Source organism: Pyxicephalus adspersus, chromosome 3 (assembly GCF_032062135.1).
Source record: "Pyxicephalus adspersus chromosome 3, UCB_Pads_2.0, whole genome shotgun sequence".
In the NCBI taxonomy this organism is placed as follows: domain Eukaryota; kingdom Metazoa; phylum Chordata; class Amphibia; order Anura; family Pyxicephalidae; genus Pyxicephalus; species Pyxicephalus adspersus.
Window position 1 is genome coordinate 27,226,818 of NC_092860.1, and position 20,494 is coordinate 27,247,311.

A 20,494-nucleotide genomic window follows, 5' to 3' on the forward strand; every position below is an offset into this window, starting at 1 on the left:
GTTAAGTGCTGTAACAGGTCAGAAGGAAAGTGGTGTTTCAAGTCAGACTGCATATATTGCAGTGCTTTTCTGTACATTTTAATGTCATTTTTCTTTCTATGTTTGATTTTAATTTCTTAGTTCTGCCCAACCACCCTCCTTGTATTAGTATTAATAAACCGGGTTTCAATTGGATCTGGTCCTGGTAGCAGAGAAATTGTACTTTTTTTGATGCTACAGCACAGACTTGTGCCTATAGGTATATTGTACAGTTTATGCTTGGCAGTCCTTCTTGTATGCAAGTTTTTATATTATTTATTGTGCAGCTGAGGAAGTGCTTTCTCAGTGAGATCAGTCCCCACTGATTAACAGATTGACTTCCTTCCATATTATCAGAGTATTTACCACACAAACACAGGAAGGTATCCTGGCTATCTGCAGTAAGGCAGCTGCTTTAAGGAGTCCAAACTCTCTATCCCTATTTATTCACTTGTAGTTACAGCCAGACTTGTAGTTACAGCCATTGAATATGTCATTATTTGAAGATGGATTTGTATGGAATTATAAGTACATATTTTAGTATTAAAATTTTTTTTAAGGGAATCAATAAATATTGCTAAAAAGTTAGCTGCTTTTTATTTCACTAATCAGCTGATTATTGTGATAACTATTGACATATTAATGTTAATGCATCTTGCTGTTACAGAGTGACATTTATAGATCACACGTTGCTGGAAAGTTTATCTTGTGTTTGGTATATTATCGCTTTAAAGCCCAACTAAACTGTAAATAAAGAAAAACACACTTACCTTTAATCCCGCAGATCTGTCGATCTGGCTGGAAGTTTCTTTGTTTGGGTCCCGCGTTGTCCAGGTATCCGTCTTTTGCCTGGCTTAGGGGAAGTGCCGGGCGGCATAATCCTCCTCTCTCTTCTTCCGGGTTCTTCTTCCTATGTCACCTGATCTCTCACTGCACATGCCTGAGATGGGGTGACGTAGATGGGGAAAAAGATTGCCGATCTCACTGGGCATGCTTGAGGTTGGCCTCAATCAATGGTTGATCTCAAGAAGCAGCCAAGAACCTCCCAGGATGCGTGACGCAGCGATCAAGACAGAAAAGGGGAGGTGCTGCACTTTTTTTTTTTAAAGGTTGTTGCACTGCACTTAAAAAAAGAAAAAAAAGCCCAAATTGCACCAATGAGTGATGTTTCCATAATACACGGATGTTGGTATGTTTCTGCTACGGAACTGTAACTTCCAAAACCATGCCCTCCTGTTGCTCCAAGGCAGACTGTTTATCAAGACAGCTCTGAAGTTGGTCTAGACTGACGGTTCTAATATTGGTGGGAGAGACTGTGTATGTGTGTACTTGAACTTGGAATTCAGCAAGGACAGGAGGCTTCTCGGCTCCCAGCACTGCCTCTCACACACAGTAACAGCACAGGGGCCTTCATGGACTCATTCAAGGTTAAATGCAGACTTGCCTAGGAGACCTCCAGACATAAACTTTTAAATAAATGACCCACAGGACAAAAAGCAAAAACTGAAGGGGGATGGCCTGAATAACACAGATAGGAAGAGTTGATTTGATGATGCTTGTAGTTCATCAGTCAGGTAATGAGGTGGCTCAAGGTACATTTTTCAGCTTCTGATGTTTGTTGTGTAGAAGTGTGCAGGGAGATTGGACTATACACCTAAAGGCTTGGGTGAAACGACTCAAAGGTTGCAGGCGGAATATTTTTTGTTCACCTAACTAATTTTCAAAGAGTGATTATTATGAATACAATCACCTTAAGCATGACCCAAAAAACCTAAAGCTTAAGAAAAGATTCTCCATGCTTTTTAGGAAATGTAGTAAGATCACTTTGAGTGGTTAATTAAATGAATGTTTTTATTTCTGGCCTACAGTGTCAGTGTGGAAGTGGAGACAGTCTCTAGATTTGGCAAAGAAAAGAAATGTTCTGTGTATGAGTCATTGTAATTACACTGCTTATCTGAAGAGAACATTTGGTGGGTAGTGCCCATTGCCAGTGCCAGATCAAAGCTTTCTGTTCTGTGAAATAAACTGTTGGTCTTTGGAGATTAGACTTGTGGTGGAACAATGCCAGGGAACACTGACCATCCACTATAAACATATAAAGTGTTGATATGCGTCTAACGGTCTTCATTCATATCAGCGTAAATATGAGGTCATGTGTTCTCGATTTTTTTGTCTGATATTAGATACCAGCTACTTTATATTTATTCTTTAGGTTCTAAACATAGAGAACATCAGCAACAAGAGAGCTAAAGGATTAAAAACAATAAAAAGATTATTAATTTTAAGAAATAGGAATACTACATTGTTATCAGAGAAGTACAAGAGTTATGCGATCATTCACACAGAATCATATAGTTTTACACACCCCTTGTTTGTTTCTGCTGCATAAAGGCAGCCAATCAACTGCTAAGCAGAACCCACATTTGTTCTTTCTGTGAGTTTCAGCCACAGACCTGTAAGTAATTTTACAGCTTTAGAGCAGCATTTTTTACCCTTCCTCAGGGGAACCTTAACATTTTTTTAAAGTCTCAGGGAACCGCTTCTAAAATAAATTCATCAAGGGTCACTGGGGAAGTGGACACAATGGTGATAAATTAACCCCCCTGGAGGTATTCCCAAGTGTGGCTCGGGGTAAAAAAAGCATGCAAAAAGCGATAACCCTGAGCCACACTTGGGTTAGCGAAAAACATAATAAAAAAAAAAAACTTACCTTTTCCCATCGGCGTCCTGGTAGTCCCTGCTCCATCCTCATGTCTCGATCTTCTCCCGGCGAATGCAGTGACGTTCCCCAGGTTTTCCGGTGACGTCGGTGCATGCGTTGGTGCAGGCGGGATATTCGTCGAGAAATTCAAATAATTTTGTATTGGATTCAATACAAAGAAATATTTATTATATATAATTATATAATATATAGATTTTACACATGCAACTGTACATATTGTTATATTACGTGTTTCTGTATTTTTATGCACCCTTGTTTTAACAGATTTTTTTTAAATTTAAAGTTTATTAATAAATTTATTAAATATTGGACATATTATGGTGAGTTATGTCGAAGAATTATAGGCCTACAATGTAAAATAAAGGCATGCAAAACAATGTAACACTTTTTGTGTAAAAATACAGACAGAATCAGAACACCAGGGGGGTTTAAAGAATGACCCCTCTAGTGATGTATAGAATACCACACTTATAAAGAACTAAAATGATCACTGATGTCATGCCACTTGGGCATGGGAACTACCCCTAGCAACCTCTGAGGAACCCTATGGTTCTACAGAACCCTAGGTGAGAATGGCTGCCTCAGATCAGTGGTTGCCAACCGCTAGGTGGTCCGCAGAAAAACAAACATTACATATACACATGAAATTACCCTCACACAATCTTCTTCCCTGGCACACTCACCTACATTCACTTCTCCATTTCTCTCCTCTTTTCGATTCCACACCCTCTTCATCAATACTTTGTTCATTATACTACCACTTTCATATTTAATCCTCACACATCCTACATTTTCCCCCCCCAAACCTACTGATCTTATCCCCAAGCACGTTCATTCATTAGAAATACCCCCCCCCCCACCAGTCTTGCGGGGGACGGGAGCACCGGCTCTGGCTGGTGCCCCCCAGTGGGGTCCTTCTCCTAGCCCCCGCTGATCATGTCCCCCGTATAGACACAACTTTTGTTGTGTCCACAGTCTTGTGCTACTGTCCCCCAGGATGTTTAGCAAGCAGATCTGAGCCTGCTACGGGAGAGTGGGCAGGTTCTGGCATCATGATGTCACTCTGGGGGAAGTTTTTTGTGTGAATCATGGCTCCCCGCAGATGCTTCAAGTTACAGATACATGCCTAGTCTAAGTTGGACTTCCCTTTAAATCAAATCTTGTGTAATTCTTTATAAGTTTGTGTTGCTCTAGCAGAGCTAACAGAGGGAGGAAGAATTCCCCCTGTTCTATGTATGTAGAACAAACACCAGAAACCAGAACCATATTCTCCATAACCAAAAGTACCAGATTTTTTTCTGGAGCAGGTTTAAACAAAAAATGAGTATGTGCTTTTGCAAAGGGGTCAGGTTTGTCCTACATGGGTAGATTACAGGTATGCAATGAAAAAATCAGTCTGTGATTGTTTTTATTAGATAGGAAACCTTTACATGTCAGCATTTTTCATACTGTGAGCAGGCCACACAGCTGCCACTGTTGTATGGCTGCATCTGTTGATATATGTAATAATGATACTTCAGCGAGATCACACAGCTGTCCATATTTTTATCACACAGCAAGTTGGAGTACACTGCACTTAAAAGGCTTTCTAGTTTAACATCAGTTTAAAATTCTGCAGAATGCTATGTATTTTCCTTTAACAGCTATCAATAGCTAACAGCTATCAGCTATTCAATAGCATATCTCAACCCATAAACCAAAATGTATTATACTGCAGCTCACCAGTCCTTAGAAACGCTATATATTTAAATATATTATATAAAATATGCAATGTCCTTGTCTCTTCATGTGACTGAAAAAACAGCCATACCATACTTGTCTTTCTAGTGGTAAAAACCAGTCCCATCAATTTGTCACATAATGAAAAGAATAAAGGCAGATATACTGAACCGTTTATCTATTTGCAAAGTTTACTAAATTGACACTTCAATGGCTGTAGCAGTGGCCACTTTAATAGCCTGTTAGTGTGGGCATGCCTGTGTTCTTGTGAGTTAAGTCTATTCAAACCAGCTGTCCTATATTTAAATTGCTGAATTTAAATGAGGTGTCAGGAAACAGTCTATATTAAAAACATGAATTGGGTAAAGTCCAGCATGGACTAACCACCATGGCTACCTCTGTAGTTACTGTGTACAAGCCGCAAAAAGACAAGAGATAGTTATTCAAGGGATTACCAGGCGAGAGGAAAAGACTAATGCAGCCATCACAACCAAGAGCTGGTAAGCTTTATTATTACGTTTTTGCTTTTGGGTTTAGATATATTTTGAACCGATAATGCATATTTCCTTTCTGTACAAATGACACAACAGGCAGTAAGAATTTCTTGCCAATAAACACAGAGCACCTAAGACATGGCAGATAAAAGCAGAAATAATAAGTTCTATTCTCATAGTGGAAACAGGCAGTGATTAAAAAGTACTCTTCTAACATTTTAGGTCTGGGATGTAATAACTTTGAATGTTGATGATGTCAGCAGCCCTATAGTGTATGTTTGTTATATAGGGAAGTCATAGGATCCCCCAAAGGACCATATGAAGTCATTATTTTTTTTTTTATTTCACAGGGTGACAGTGTTCACAAATCTGTTTTTATCATATTCTTCCAAGGAGATCAGCTGAAAAACAGAGTGAAGAAGATATGTGAGGGGTAAGGCATATTGTATAATGCCATTTCATTTTGATTGACTGCATAGATTTAAGGCTTGGTAGCTTAGTGACTTTTTGGCACATGTAAAGCTAGATATGTTGTTCCCAACACCTCCTTAACAACACTTTTATTGACCAGTGTTGTAGATGTTTGCACAAAAGCAGAGAAATATTAAGGAAGATTTGTATCTGCAACAAATCTCTTCTGCATTGTTGTTGTGTTGTCTTTAAACCTCTGACCATCATGTAAGGAAAACTTCTGCAAATCTTGATTTTCATGGTAGTAATGCATACATTATGAAGAAAGCAGACATTATGCTGTTTATTCCTGCTTTAGTAAATAATTAAAAAAAAAATGTTGGTCTTCATACAGCCACACAATAATATATTACTAGGGGAACAAATCTTAAGCATGTTCCCTTTTACTTTACTTATTCTCCTTTATTATCGATTTCCTGCAATGTATCCAAAAATCCGCTCTTATGCACTTTTTGCTGTCTGTTTTTGTAAGTAAATAATATTCCTATCAATTTCACAGGTTCCGTGCTTCTCTTTATCCTTGCCCAGAAACTCCTCAGGAACGCAAAGAAATGGCTGCTGGAGTAAACACAAGAATTGATGATTTGCAAATGGTAAAATTATAAAGGGTGTTTTCTTGTCTGTGGGAACTTTTGCTAACATAATTTAGTGAAAGATTATTAAATGTAAAAGCAATAATTTACTTTTTGTTAAACCTTTTTTAGCCCGTGGCTTGTTATATGTCAGGATTTATTAAACAGGATTTATATAGCGCCAACATATTATGCAGCACTGTACATTAAATAGGGGTTGCAAATGACAGACGAATACAGAAAGTGACACAGGAGGAGAGGACCCTGCCCCTAGGAGCATGCATGAGTGGAAAGACTTCTGCCTGTCTGAAGGTTCGGGTGGCTTATTTCTAGAAATCACAGCAGACATTGCCTGTCAACATGCAGTTCAATATGCAAAGATTGCGGTATATGTTGTTTTTTTTAAAGAGCACATCTCTAATGTAAAACCTCATAAATCTGACTGCAGTTGGGGCTTAGCCATATAGAACTAAACAGCAAAGTCCATGTTTCTGTCTTTACTTTTTTAAGGTCCTCAATCAAACAGAAGACCATCGTCAGCGTGTCCTCCAGGCTGCTGCAAAAACAATCCGAGTGTGGTTCATTAAGGTTCGGAAGATGAAAGCGATATACCATACTTTGAACCTCTGCAACATTGATGTAACACAGAAGTGTCTGATCGCAGAAGTTTGGTGCCCAGTGGCCGATTTGGATTCCATTCAGTTTGCTCTCAGGAGAGGGACAGTATGTATTCAGTTATATCACCCCCCTTTTAACATATTAAACATGTGTTTGTGCTGCATCTTACATAGATAGGGGTTATGTTTGTTGATTAAAGGTGATGCACAGATTTAATGATGAATTACTATCCATTCTTCTTTCAGGAGCACAGTGGATCCACTGTCCCTTCCATTCTCAATAGGATGCAGACTAACCAGACCCCACCAACCTACAATAAGACCAACAAGTTCACATATGGCTTTCAAAACTTGGTTGATGCTTATGGTATTAGCAGTTACAGAGAAATAAACCCAGGTAATTCCATTTTGTACTATAAGTATAAAACAATAATGATCATAGTGTTATCTTTTTCTGAATGCAGGGTCTGTAGATGAGGTTTATTTACAGTATTGTTTTCTTTCCAGCTCCATATACAATTATCACTTTCCCCTTCTTGTTCGCTGTAATGTTTGGTGACTTTGGTCATGGCACATTGATGACACTGTTTGCAGTATGGATGGTCGTGAGGGAAAGTCGGATTCTATCTCAAAAATCTGACAATGAGGTAAGATGTTCTCACTTTCTGTTCTTACTCTTTCCATAATCAGGTGGATGCAATTACTTATTTTCTTGGCTGAACACATTGTACTCCTGTATAGTAAGGTTATCAAAACCTCTTTTTTTCAATCAGGATCTGCAGATTCCTCTAAAAGAAAAATAATGCCATTATAATAGAAACATGTAGTCTGTCTTTGTTGACCTCTCCTACTAAAAATGCAAGTTTCTTGGCTGTCATGCTACAGCTATGGCTTAGTCAATGACCTGGAAAAATGCTGAAGAGCACTGATTTAAATTTGACTTTAAGTAGCTGCTTTTTTTGTTGTATGCAGCCAGGTAACCAACATTTTTAGAAGGTGAACAAAAATAGTAGTTGACATGTTTTTATCATTGCATTTGTACTTGTACATAGCAGAAAGTTGTGTGTTTGAACTAGTAATTAGGATGTCCATTTTCTTGTATTGTGCATTGATTCTTGCTGAAAACCTGTGTGCTACATGTCCTAATTTAATTTTTTTCCCAGACTAGACTCCTAAACCTCCATTTTTTAGCTTTCTTGATAATAATTTTTTCTTTTTTTTTTATTGAATCCTGCTAACTGTGGTCCTCTACACAAAAAACCCTGGTGCTCAATAAAAAAGTGAGTGGTCGAAAACACATATCAAAAAAATGTGCACTGGGGTGCCATTGTGATCCCTCCTCTAAAGAGGAAGTATGCTCCTGATGGGCTGGGTACAAAGATCACCTAGCCGAAGCTGAGTGGGCTTACTAGCCTGTCTGACGGAGATCAGACAGGTTCCTTTCTCTGTGGGATGGCTGAAGCCCCCCCTCCAGATACTAGGCTGGGAGTGGTCCCAAAGAGAGACTTCCAGTAAGGGAGAGCACTCGACCATAAGGCCAGATCACTTCCGACTTCAGGGCCGACCCATAGGTGAACTGCACCCTCCATCGTCAGTGGAAAAGGTCAAGGCATTTTCTACCCCTTCTCGGTGGGATAGGCTGCTGTCCGAGTGCTGCTTCTCGGAGCAGGTCCCACACCTTTTTCCGGCCCAGCCATACCGGGAGAATTGGCATAGGACAGCCCTTCACAGACCATCACAATCTAGCTGCCCTTCCTGACAGGCGTACTGAGCCACTGCATCCTCCCCTCAGAGGAATACAGGGCTGTTCCTCTCCTGACACTGAAAAGAACAGATACTACATTTAAACCTAGCCAAAAAGCAGAAAAGTGATTCTTGATAATGATGTTGAATTTTTTAAACAATCTAGACCTAATAATCACTTTTGCAACACTGTATATTGAAATGTTTACGGTATCTTTCATTCCACTTGCTGTGACATAGTTTGATCAACACGCTTTCTTTTAACACAACAAAATATGGAAACACACTGCCAAAAATTCTTTTTTTTTGTCCTGTCCTGTTTTGTCTATAGTTGTGCAAATAAAAATTATGAACACACATAAGTATATAATAAACCTTAATATAGATCACATTAGTTCCCTTTATACTACCTCATATGTCATCTGCCTATTCTATTTTTGCTGTTTGTTAGTAAAAGTATGTATTGTTTTAATTCTGTTTCTTAATTTGCAAACTTCAATTAACCTGTATGGTAAATAGACAGTCAGTTGGACACTTGAATATCTGTAAGCTCAGTTGCTTTTACAACACTAAAAATAACAATTTTGTGACAATTTGTGTTGTGCATGAAGTTCTATGGTTTGCTTTTGTTTCATTCTTTTCAACTAATTGGTCTTTTTATCCTATTACAGCTTTTTAACATGGTGTTCAGTGGTAGATACATCATTCTGCTGATGGGTCTTTTCTCCGTTTACACTGGCCTGATCTACAATGACTGCTTCTCCAAGGCTCTGAATATGTTTGGTTCCTCCTGGAGCGTTAGACCAATGTTCACCAGCCTACAGGCTAACTGGACGTAAGTATCAGTCATTTATGAGTATCTTCTATTATACTTCTCTTATCATACAATTTTATTTTAGAATGACTACTACATATATGCAATAAATTCAGTTCTTTTGCTGGCGCTATGTAAAATGATTTGTTCAAAAGCTGCACATAAGGTTGATTTCCCCCCCCCCCAGGTCAAACTGTATATGAAGCATTAAATACAGCACCATACAGACATCATATTGATGTTGCTGGAAAGATCATTGTGATTTTCCCGGGGGCAGATCAATAAATGAGCACTGTATACACAGCACCATTCTGTCCTATGAAGAGGGTTGGGGGGAAAATAAGTATCTCCCTGTTGTTATCTCCTTCATAGTTAGGCACAGTGGTTGTTCCCAGTCAGTCATTTATCAATTTGCAAATATGATTGATGAATCATCTGACATACTCAGTGCATTGAGACCTTGGAGAGTGGAGACCAGAAGGTCAACACTTGTGTGTCAGGTAGTGTTCAGTACAGCAGAAGGCAAGCTCCAAGACTACCTATAGATACAAGAAAGTTTAGACTAGTAAGACACTGGTCATCTCATGTTAAGTGAAAAGGGTAAAACAATTTCCCATTTTTAGTAAACATTTTAAACCTATTCAGTCTGCCTCCTAACGCATACTGTCTTTCAGAAGGTTAGATATTGTGAGGAAGGAAGATATTTTAATTCAGAGTAGTATCTAATAAACCATTTCTTTTTATTTGTGTTTGTAGAGAAGACCTTCTCAAGAATGTACCAGTCCTACAGCTGGATCCAGCTGTCCCAGGGGTGTTTAATGGCCCATATCCTTTTGGTATTGACCCGGTAAGTTCTGACCCCCTTTATTATACTGAATAGCAAAGCTTTAATGGAAGTGATGAAAGCGACTATTGTTTACTTTAAATATTAAATAATGTTGAAATTGTTTTGGCTTTATTGCAGATTTGGAGCATAGCAGCCAACAAGTTGACCTTCCTAAACTCCTTCAAGATGAAAATGTCTGTTGTCCTGGGTGTCATACATATGCTTTTTGGGGTTACTCTCAGCCTACTAAATCACATGTAGGTATTTTGCCCTGAAATAATAGAGTAGTGGCTTTGTAGATGTGATCATACAGAAAAATAACACATAATATTTCAATGTGAATATAGTAGTATGGGAATGAATGAATAAACAATGAGCTGGAGCCCTGTAGTGGCCTTTGCAAGTGTTTTATAGCAACCAATCCAGTTGTCACAATTTTGTACCTCAATGATTGCTCCTTGACAACTACACTTTGTTACGTCCTAAAACTGTTTCATATGTTTTTTTAGTCTCACTGTGAACTGTAGATTTATATTTATTTGTCATGTGCAGGTTTGACACTCTCATGCAATATTTTACAGTGCTTGCGCTGGACATTATAATACATAATTTGATTTGAGCAGAACATCTAAGTTTACCTTTTTATATCCTCAGATACTTTAAGAAGCCCTTAAACATTTACTTGGGATTTATCCCGGAAATGATCTTCATGGCATCTCTCTTTGGATACCTGGTTATACTCATCCTAGTGAAGTGGTGTGCTTATAATGCCTCAAATTCCAAGATTGCACCAAGCCTTCTCATTCATTTCATTAACATGTTCCTCTTCAGCTACGGTAGTGATGATGACAATAAAAACGAAAACCACATGCTGTATAGTGGACAGGTCAGTAATGATTAACTCACTTGTTCTTTAGGTCACTACAGTATTTGGCTGTATATTGAGCATTGTATCGATTGCATCATATTGTTTATTATACATGGATTCTAATACTATTTTTTTTAAAAATGTATATACATATATTTAATACAAATGTTTTAGCAGGGATCAACAGTGACTAACATCCTACACACACATAGTTATCACTTCCTGTAGTATAAACATATCACATTAAGCAAAGATGTGACCCAACTACTTATGCGAAAAGATTAATATTGACAACATGTGCATAAAAATTTTACAAATATTAAGTCAATATTAATCTTTTCCCTGACTACGGTCGTCAAACAAAGAGACATAAAATTTTGTATTAAAACTGATGTTGTACACCAAGATAGGAATACAGTGAATGGTAGTGACACTTCACTCTAGTACTAGTGATCAGTACAATACTAATACATACATTAAGAGCCCATTCTAGGTAAGACTGCCAATATTACAATATTACAATACATGTAACTACATCTTTTGGCTACCAAGCCCATTTACTGTTATTTTTTTCATCAAACATTTTTACATTCATATTCCCTGGATTTGCTTCCTCTGGCTAGCCTGCGCTCTTATTAAACAAAACATTTCCAATATCTGCCACAATTCCTTGGGTTTCATACAGGTGGAGCCCTCTATCACTGTATTAACCCCCCTGGCGGTATTCCCGAGTGTGGCTCGGGGTAAAAAAAACATGCAAAAAGCGGTAACCCCGAGCCACATTCGGGGGTAGCTAAAAAAAGAAAAAAAAAAACTCTTACCTTGTCCCGTCGTGTCCTCTGACGGATCTCATCCTCTTGCTGCGTCCTTTTCTTTGGATCCTCAGCCGACGGGCGCGGTGGCGTTCCCCGTTGGTGTGTGTGGGAGACTCAGCGGGAAATTCAAATAACTTTGTGTGTGTGTATATATATATATATATATATATATATATATATATATATATATATAATACTTGCTTCTTCTCTACAGTTATTTTACCGTTTTCAGTATTTTTAAAGTTAATGTTTATTATTACATTTATTACATATTGGACATATTTTGGTGAGGAAAAATTATAGGCCTGCAATGTAAAATAAATTACCATGCAAAACAATGTACCGCTTTTTTGTAAAAAAATGGACAGAATTAGAACGCCAGGAGGGTTGAATTACCGTGCAAGCACGGTGGATCAGGGGTTAGCACTCTGGCCTTTGCAACACGAGGCCAGGACACTATCTGCATGGAGTTTGCAGGTTCTCTCGATGCTTGCATGGGTTTCCTCCAACATTCCGAAAACATGCACTTAGGTTAAACGGCTTCCCCCCAAAATTTACCGTAGACTGTATTAAAGACATCAGATTGTGAGCTCTTTTGAGGGACAGCTAGTGACATGGCTATGGACTTTGTAAAGCACTACATAATATGTCAGCACTATATAAATAATGTTTAGTAGTAATAATAATAATATGCTGGGCTGAGTCTAGGGGCAACTTGGGCTCAGCAGAAGTGAATTGAATAATGTTGGCTATCAAACTGATTTAATCTAGGTGCTTTATTACCAATCTGAAGCCCCCTAATCAGCTATATTAAAACATTTTTTTCTAATCTGGACATATATTTTGATAGTATAAGACTATTGGCACTATTGCCTAACAATGATGCACTGATCTGCCGTTATGCAGCATGGTCCTTTGTAGCCTCACATTTTTTTAAATACAAAACATCCAAAATAATATGTAAATCTAGCAATTTCCTAGTTTAGCTGCGGTAAATGCCAGGATGGAGAATGCGGTCTGATTAGTAGATGTCACTTACATCTGTGCCCTAGTGGCAGTCTCTTCTATTATTATGCTACTGCAATTCCAAGTCACATACATAGATATCTGTGGTGATTCTCTATAGAAGTGAAAACCACAAATGATCCTAGGGCAAGCGGATAGGTGAATTGTACTTAGTAGAGGCTCTTCCCAACATCCACATGATTTGCAGGAATAACCTAATACTTACATTTTTATGACAAGGTATGCGCTCAAATGGCTAATCAGGACTATTTTGAGACACTGGATATCCTTACATGAAAACATAAAATAACTGTATCGAAAATGAATGGCCAATAACACTATGTAAGTTTGGTCCCACAGTAGCAGGGATTGTTGAATGGTCTACTTACGTTATTATATTACCCAACAATTTGTGTATGTTTTAGCTGTAATTATAGATGAAAGCACAAGATTGTGGTTGTTTTGTCTTCCAGAAAGGACTTCAGTGTTTCCTAGTAGTCTGTGCTATGCTCTGTGTGCCTTGGATGCTGGTCCTGAAACCTTTTATGCTGCGCCAACAGTACCTAAGGAGAAAACATTTGGTGAGTATCTGGAACATGTGTGTTTTTATTACCGAGCCTTGTACTTACCTCTGCAGTGTTACATGGGGTCTGCTTTTCTTTAAGAATACAGTGACACTGCAGATGGTAATGGCTCTAAACCTCTAAGATATGTTAAACAATCATATGATTAAAGGCAAAATATTTCCAAACTGGTGCAGTGCCTCTGCATTCACCTATATACCATCAGTGCCGTATTTCCACCTGAACCAGACAACTCAGATTTGTGTTAATACCAGCAAGCTTCTACTAACATTCAGTGACCACAATGGGTTGCTTGGAATCTTCATTATGTAGCTGTATCTTACACCTAGGGGCCCATTTATCAAGGGATGGACAGGATGTATTTAACAAAATTTACCATAGTGGAGATCAGTTGAAAAGATTGCCACTTTTCTCATCAGGATCACCACGCTTTGCAGATTGCCTTTTTTAGTATTAAAAGATGGAGAATGCCAGGTTTACCAAGTGGCTATTGGCCCGATCACCACATTAGCGTTAGTTAGCGTTCACCACTTGTAACCTATGCCCACTTTTAATGGGAGATCAGTGGTGTTTGTGGTCTTTTACATATTTGATGTAGGTGACCATTACTTATCACAACCTGTTGATAAATTGTCCCCGTTCAGTTACATTGTTATTCAGAAAGGACACAATAAAAAATAACCAAAAACAAATCTCCTAGTCTTCTTGTGGCAATAAACCCACCATTTTATTGTACAGGTAGTGTTTGAGTTAAGTACGAGTAGTACGGGTCGTCCTCGAGTTAAGGATATCCGACATACGGACGACTCCTAGATATGAACGGGGCTTCCCCGCTTGTTGCTGTGCAGGACAGAATGTCTAGGCTCCATAAAGTTTTTTTTTTTTTGCTTTGCTTTGTTTGTGATTAGCTCACAGTGAGGATTTTATACAGTAACTGACACCATACTGCCTAATAAAATGTTGAGACAAACATCTGTCCTAATTGCATTTATTAAAAAAATTTACCTGTTCTGACTTACATCCAAAGGCAACTTAAGAGCAAACCTACAGTCTCATATTTATCCGGGGGACTACCTGTATACAGAAACCCCCTTTAAAGTAAGGTTCAGTATGTTCTGCAAGTATAAACTTTACATTCTAATTGGAAGTCAATCCAATAGCTTTCTGAACTAACATTTTATAACATTCTTTCCAATAATTGTTCATTGACATTTTTTTCATGTAGTAAACATCCAGCTTTTGTTAAAGCAACCTTTCCAGTCCCGTCATAACCAGTTGAATATTAGCATATTTTTTCAGGTCTTAGATTAAAAAACTGAGAGCTTTAATCAGGACCTGATAAATGAACTTCTCTGGAGGCCTGTTTACCTATGTATACAGTGACAGGCTGCACCTCTTTTTGCACAGTAACATATGTGGTAATATAACACTGGACACATGTAGCTTCACTGGTTTCACCTTCCCAAGAACTATAGGTTGGGCTTAAAACTGGATATGGATGTGAGGAAGTAGGACAAATTGTCGCTTATGGCTGACTTCTAGCAGAGATATGTGAGTAAGCTCCTAGAGTGGTGAATTCACTGCTTTATCGGCCCACTTCACCAGAACACCTCCATTTCAGCGCTAAAACCATTGAGGACACATTCAGCACTTTATTGTCAGATACCCACCATTCCTTGGAATATTTGAAGATCACAAAGGCAGTGCCAGTTTTATCTCTATGGTAAACAACTTTCCATTGACATTGATGTGTAAAACATATCAATAAAAAGGTCATCACTTCCTCCTCCCCTTAATTGCCTCTTCTCATGAATTAATACATTCAGCTCATAAAATGATTCCTTATAGCTGAGGTTCTCAGTGCCTGCCATACTTTTCACAACATCTATTTCCAAATTGATACTGAAAGCCAAACTATATTGTTCCAAGCAGTTTCCTAATTCTTTTTATACAGCATTCCTAATAAAGATATGTGGACGATCTAGTATGATATTCAAACATATTTTGCTGTGGGATAAAAATATTAGCTGAGAAGCTTTCTATCTGGGGTCACTGATTGTTATAGGGAGAGGTTTTATCTCTGTTTTAGGTGGACATAAACAAAATAAAAGAAATATTTCTGCCAAAATTTGTCTATAAAATGGTACACACAAATATATATATAATATTTTGTGTGTGTCCTGGTATTTCATTTCCATTTTCTCTATTTCTTTATTCTTTGCACTTCTGATATGTATGAATTTGACATACATAAATATATAAATATATACATATCTGTCCTTTTATTCTTAAGAACTTGTGAATTTAAAACAGTTATAGCTGTTAGATTTTATCTTTGTTTTTTGAATGCTGCTTTTTGTGTACATATCCTAAAATAGGAAAAATAGTAGCCTTATCATTTGGCATAATCATCAATAGGATAGGTACATCAGAAAAAAAAAATTGTGATCATGATATGTGTTGTACTCCTTACTGGGATTTGACTTAACAAATGTCTGCAAAGCTACATGTTGACTGATATAATCTATATGCACTGTGAGATTTTAGAGTTATGTTGATTGGTACAATATTGATATATTGTAAAACTAGGGTTTTCAACTTTGAGGCAGTGAAGCACTAACCCTTTCATACAGAAAATAGGGGTATAAGGGAAAATAAGGATTGAACTTAATTTTAACTTGTCAGGTAAGGGGGATCTTTAGGGTAGCAATTTAAACAAGATGCCCATTTCAGTAACCTTTTTTTTTAGCAGCTTTTAGACCATCATTTATTGTATGATTTTCCCTACAGTCACAGCTAAAGTCCTGAGGATACTAGCATAGAATTTAACAGTGATGTGCTTATTGAGATGCAGGCATTTGGACTTTTATATGCAAATAGCATTTAAATTACAGGGACCTAAAAATGGGCCAATCAGACTGTTTGATTGTTGGCTTAATGTCACGTCAGTGCTATTTACGTAAAAAAGTAAAATTCTATGCATCAAATTGACCATCTGCTTTTAACAGTTTAATGAAAAAGTTGTTTGTTCAATTTAGAATGCAGTATACACTTGCTGATTACAATAGCAAAAACACAATAGAGGTGCCAACTCATTATTCCCCCTTTTTTAAAGCTTTTATAGCCCTGTGTTGGGAGGGGAAAAAAGATCTTGATTCCTGCTATCCAACTTTAAACTATTGGGTATGGATATTCTTTATTTTAGGCGGAGTATCTATGGGGATATGTGCACAAAAAGCTCATCATTCTTGTATAGACAGTGACATATACAGTGTCTTTATAGAGGTCTCTGTAGCTGTTATTATTAAATGTTGACCATGGTTCCTTAAATGAATTTAGAGTAAGCAATATTTACAACCTTTGTCAATAAAATCTTATATTTTGCGTTGCAATTAGGAAAAAGGGAAAAGCTTCCAACTGGGACACTTGTCAAAGAGCAGATATCTCTTACTTTGAAGAGACTTCCTCTCACATCTTGTGCTGCATTGTTCAGGACTTGTGTTATAAAATGAATTGAAGCCAGGGCAACACGACATCCAGACATCTAGCACTTTAATTCTAGATCAGCCATGGCAGCTGTGTATTTGTACTTTTTAACATATTAAATAGCCTAAATATTTTTTTTTTTTTTTAGGTTTGAGTAGATAAGGGAAGGTTAAACGCCCTGAGATGTTATATTTTGTTGTCTGTGTGCTATTGGAGGTATTTCCCATGACTTTCTGAACAAATACACAACAAGAATGGAAATCTTCCAAAGTAAGGGTAACTTCCCTCTTGGATAACTTTCCACAGAACACGTATCACCCTTGTAAGATTTCCCCCCAATTTCCATCTTGGTGACAGGAGTCATTGGTACAGATGGGGAAATCTCCCCAATCAGAATGCAGATAAAAATAGAAATTTTTTAGAATATTTAATCCTTCCCCACTTTTTCCTAAAAGGTTTTGTCAAGATTTGTATAGTTTAAGCAAGTGTAAGCTTAGGGGAAAATAAAATTACTTAAATGCAGTTACCTAATTGTCAGGAAATGTTTTCAGCAGAATAGTTGGTTAAATGGCCGTATAGGTGTTAAACTTTTGTCCTCAATAGGAAAATTAAATTGATACAAAATAGGAGATGTCCTATTAAAAATGATGATTATCTGATTTTTCTGTTTGTGTAGTAACTACATGTTTTTCATGGTTGGCTGTTACTGGATTGTCACCCCGATGTAAAAATGTTTACATAAGTCAAGTGATTTTTGGTGTAAGAATATTTAATTAAATGGAACATATGATGGTCTTGTACAGATTTCTTTTTATATTATGGTTTTACTATCAGCTTGACAAAGGAATCAGAGAGTTGAGAACACTTGCTGCTTTGTGTTTTTGAGCTGGCCTTAGACATGACTTGTTGGCATCATTCTACCACAGAAAGACAGGTATATGGTGTGGGGGAAGTAGTTAAACACATTTTCTTATTGGTTTGTAGATGTTAAGACATAACATTTGATGTCTTTTGCTAACAAAAATGGTATTACAATAATCACAATACTTATGACTGTTGCTTAACATGGTGGAAAGCAATATTATAATATATAAAGGCTCTGGCAGCTACAAGGTAGACCTCTGGTAGCCAATTTATATGTCATTTAAATTCAGCCAACATTGTGCTATAAGGAATAGATTTGTCAGCTGTTTTAAATTCCTCTGAACTTTACTTGAACTGTTTGTGTATTCCAGCATGTTCTCTTTCCTAGAGGGTGGGATAGCTTTTCCTGGTGTGTTTTATAAGTTAATAAGGTTAATTCTACTACCATGTTCTGGGATAAGAGACCTAATGTATTTTTACATAGCTGTTTGTATAGGCAGACCCCTCCTCTTATCTCACATGGGGAAGGTAGTGTTAGCGCTATTAAATTATAAATCAGGGTTTCTCTTTATAGCGTTTTTACTACATGGGATAATTGTTATTTATATAGATCTAGACATGACTCAACCAATCATAGCTTCTGTGGGGGAGGTTTATGGCATTTTTTTGTCTTAAAGAGAGATTGTTTTGGGGGTGGGGAAAAAGAGCATGCTGATTGGCTAAGAGCCTTGACCCTGATTTATAAATACCCCTCCCCACACCCACTAATCCAGGGTACGCATAACTTTGGAGGTATCCGCGTTGGTAACGGGCCCACGGAAGAGGATGCCGAAATTATTCAGCACGACCAGCTGTCCATGCACTCAGAAGAAGGCGAGGAGGTAATCATTTATTATATTGGTCCTTTACTCCTTTGCTGTTAGCGGAGCTTTCAAAGCATCAAAAGCGTCAATTCCTAGAGTGTTGCAAGTTCAACTACCATCAAAGGGGTTCTTTGTTTAAAAATACTATTTCTGGCCCTGTGTGACACACATTACTTTGAAATATCAGTCCCTCCTGTGTTCTCTGGTCATCACACTGTGATGACCAAATGTCCAGTCTACCTGGTATGTGAAGCTTTATTAAAATATAAAATGTATATTTTTCATAGTTTTATTTTACTTTTATACATATATCAGAAGCAGTGATTATTTGGTTCTTCTATTTGGTGCGATAATGTCTCTTGGTCCTTGAATATTATGGATTTGCAGCAAATCATCTGAGATAACACATAGAAGTGAGATACCATTTCAAACACTGGTTGTTTTCCATTCAAGACTTAAGCAAATAAAATATATAACTTTATTTTTTATTTTTTTCTAACACAATAAGGTAACATTTAGAATACATTAATTGATATTTAAGAACCTTTTTAGGGGGACTGAAGTTTTAAAGTGATATTTATGGCTAACCTGTATTTCTTTCTCTTTTAAACCTGTATTAAATCTGGATTTATATTATTCCAAGCCTGCCGTGGAGGAAGTGGTAAGAGTCAAAGTCCATTGTGCATGCCCTCAATGAGACAAGAAGACTTGGAGATGTGGCTTATTCATCATTGTTTAAATCCATTATATAATTCAACCATTGTTTCTTCAGTTCGCTTGGTGGGCTTTATGAGGCTTCCCGGAATAATCCATGACGTTTCTGCAGGCCTTCATTTCATTCATCCTGATGCTTCGCAATTTCTCACTTAAAATTGCAGCTTTCCTTAAAAAAATTTAAATTTGATTTTTTTTGCATTAAGTAAATTATAATATCTATTTGACCTTTTCTAAACACTCACAAAGTATGTGTGTAGATGTTATGCTTAAAAAGAAATTAAATTATAGAAACCTCTGATATTACACGTCATCCGCTGAAAATAATTAGTTCAAAAAAATTGTTAAAAAACAAATACCCTGTATTAAGTAACAGAATTTCAAGGGAACTGCAATTTTAATGTGGCTGTATCAATTTAAAGCAATAACAAAGTGTACATTTTTTTAAATTTATATATGTATATATAATCATATACATATATTTGTGTATTGTGTATATTTTGTGTCGTAGAATGTTAAATTGTGAGTGGTTTTGTGTGCGAGTACATAGTCTTCCACTTCTGTGGTGCAAGTATGCGTGCTGCTTAACATTACCAATTGCTGAGTATTGATACATGCATAGGTAGGCAAACAAAGCTTTGGCTGCGTATGTCTAGAAATGTATCTTGGTGTTCTGAGAACCCCAGACTCTTAGCTGGGTGTACCACCTGGCACTTTTCAGTAACCGTTCAGCTGTTTTGTGGTGGTTGCTAAAACGGTCACAATTCAGGGGCTGCCACTCTTCTACAGCTTTTTTTCCAGCTTAAAAAATGTTTTGAGAAAACACTGGTATCTATATAGTGGGATTCAGTATTTTGGCAGTGGATGAAAACCACATGCACAGCATATTGTTAATTACTTGTATTTCCTTGAGTGCTGCCCTGCATCAGGAAAAAAAACATACCATCTGCAGTTATATTCTGAAAAGAATATAAAATTTTAGGTGCAGTAACACAAAGTTATCAACAAGAATCCCATATTTCCAATCCAATTGGATACACATAAGGGTTGTTACACTCTTAAGTCCATATAATGTTTCTTCTGGTTGACAATTTCCAGCTTTCCAGCCAGTTCTCCTATCAACAAGACTCTATAGTGGTTACATCTGAGGAGTTAAATAAGGATGAAGGTCAGGTTACAATAATTGATTTTGAGTCTGTAAGTATAAAGCAGCTTACTGATAAAGAAAAGCACAGGCACCATTCCTTATATCCTCCTAATTGAGATTAAAAGAAAAAATGGAGGTTGTGGTGATCATTT

General features: G+C 37.2%; 1 protein-coding gene across 6 annotated transcripts in view; it reads left to right on the forward strand.

The window, feature by feature from the left end:
• ATP6V0A1 (ATPase H+ transporting V0 subunit a1) overlaps positions 1 to 20,494 on the forward strand; it is a 51,694-nt gene that overhangs the window by 22,037 nt on the left and 9,163 nt on the right. For 3 of the 6 annotated variants that reach the window (XM_072404050.1, XM_072404053.1, XM_072404051.1), the window contains exons 8-19: positions 5,304 to 5,386; positions 5,924 to 6,017; positions 6,507 to 6,719; positions 6,860 to 7,010; positions 7,121 to 7,260; positions 9,028 to 9,191; positions 9,927 to 10,017; positions 10,135 to 10,253; positions 10,651 to 10,882; positions 13,158 to 13,265; positions 18,392 to 18,499; positions 19,125 to 19,142. In XM_072404050.1, the coding sequence (XP_072260151.1) occupies positions 5,304 to 5,386; positions 5,924 to 6,017; positions 6,507 to 6,719; positions 6,860 to 7,010; positions 7,121 to 7,260; positions 9,028 to 9,191; positions 9,927 to 10,017; positions 10,135 to 10,253; positions 10,651 to 10,882; positions 13,158 to 13,265; positions 18,392 to 18,499; positions 19,125 to 19,142 (1,521 nt within the window). The remainder of the gene's footprint in view (positions 1 to 5,303; positions 5,387 to 5,923; positions 6,018 to 6,506; positions 6,720 to 6,859; positions 7,011 to 7,120; positions 7,261 to 9,027; positions 9,192 to 9,926; positions 10,018 to 10,134; positions 10,254 to 10,650; positions 10,883 to 13,157; positions 13,266 to 18,391; positions 18,500 to 19,124; positions 19,143 to 20,494) is intronic. The other 3 variants (XM_072404052.1, XM_072404055.1, XM_072404056.1) reach the window with 2 other exon arrangements.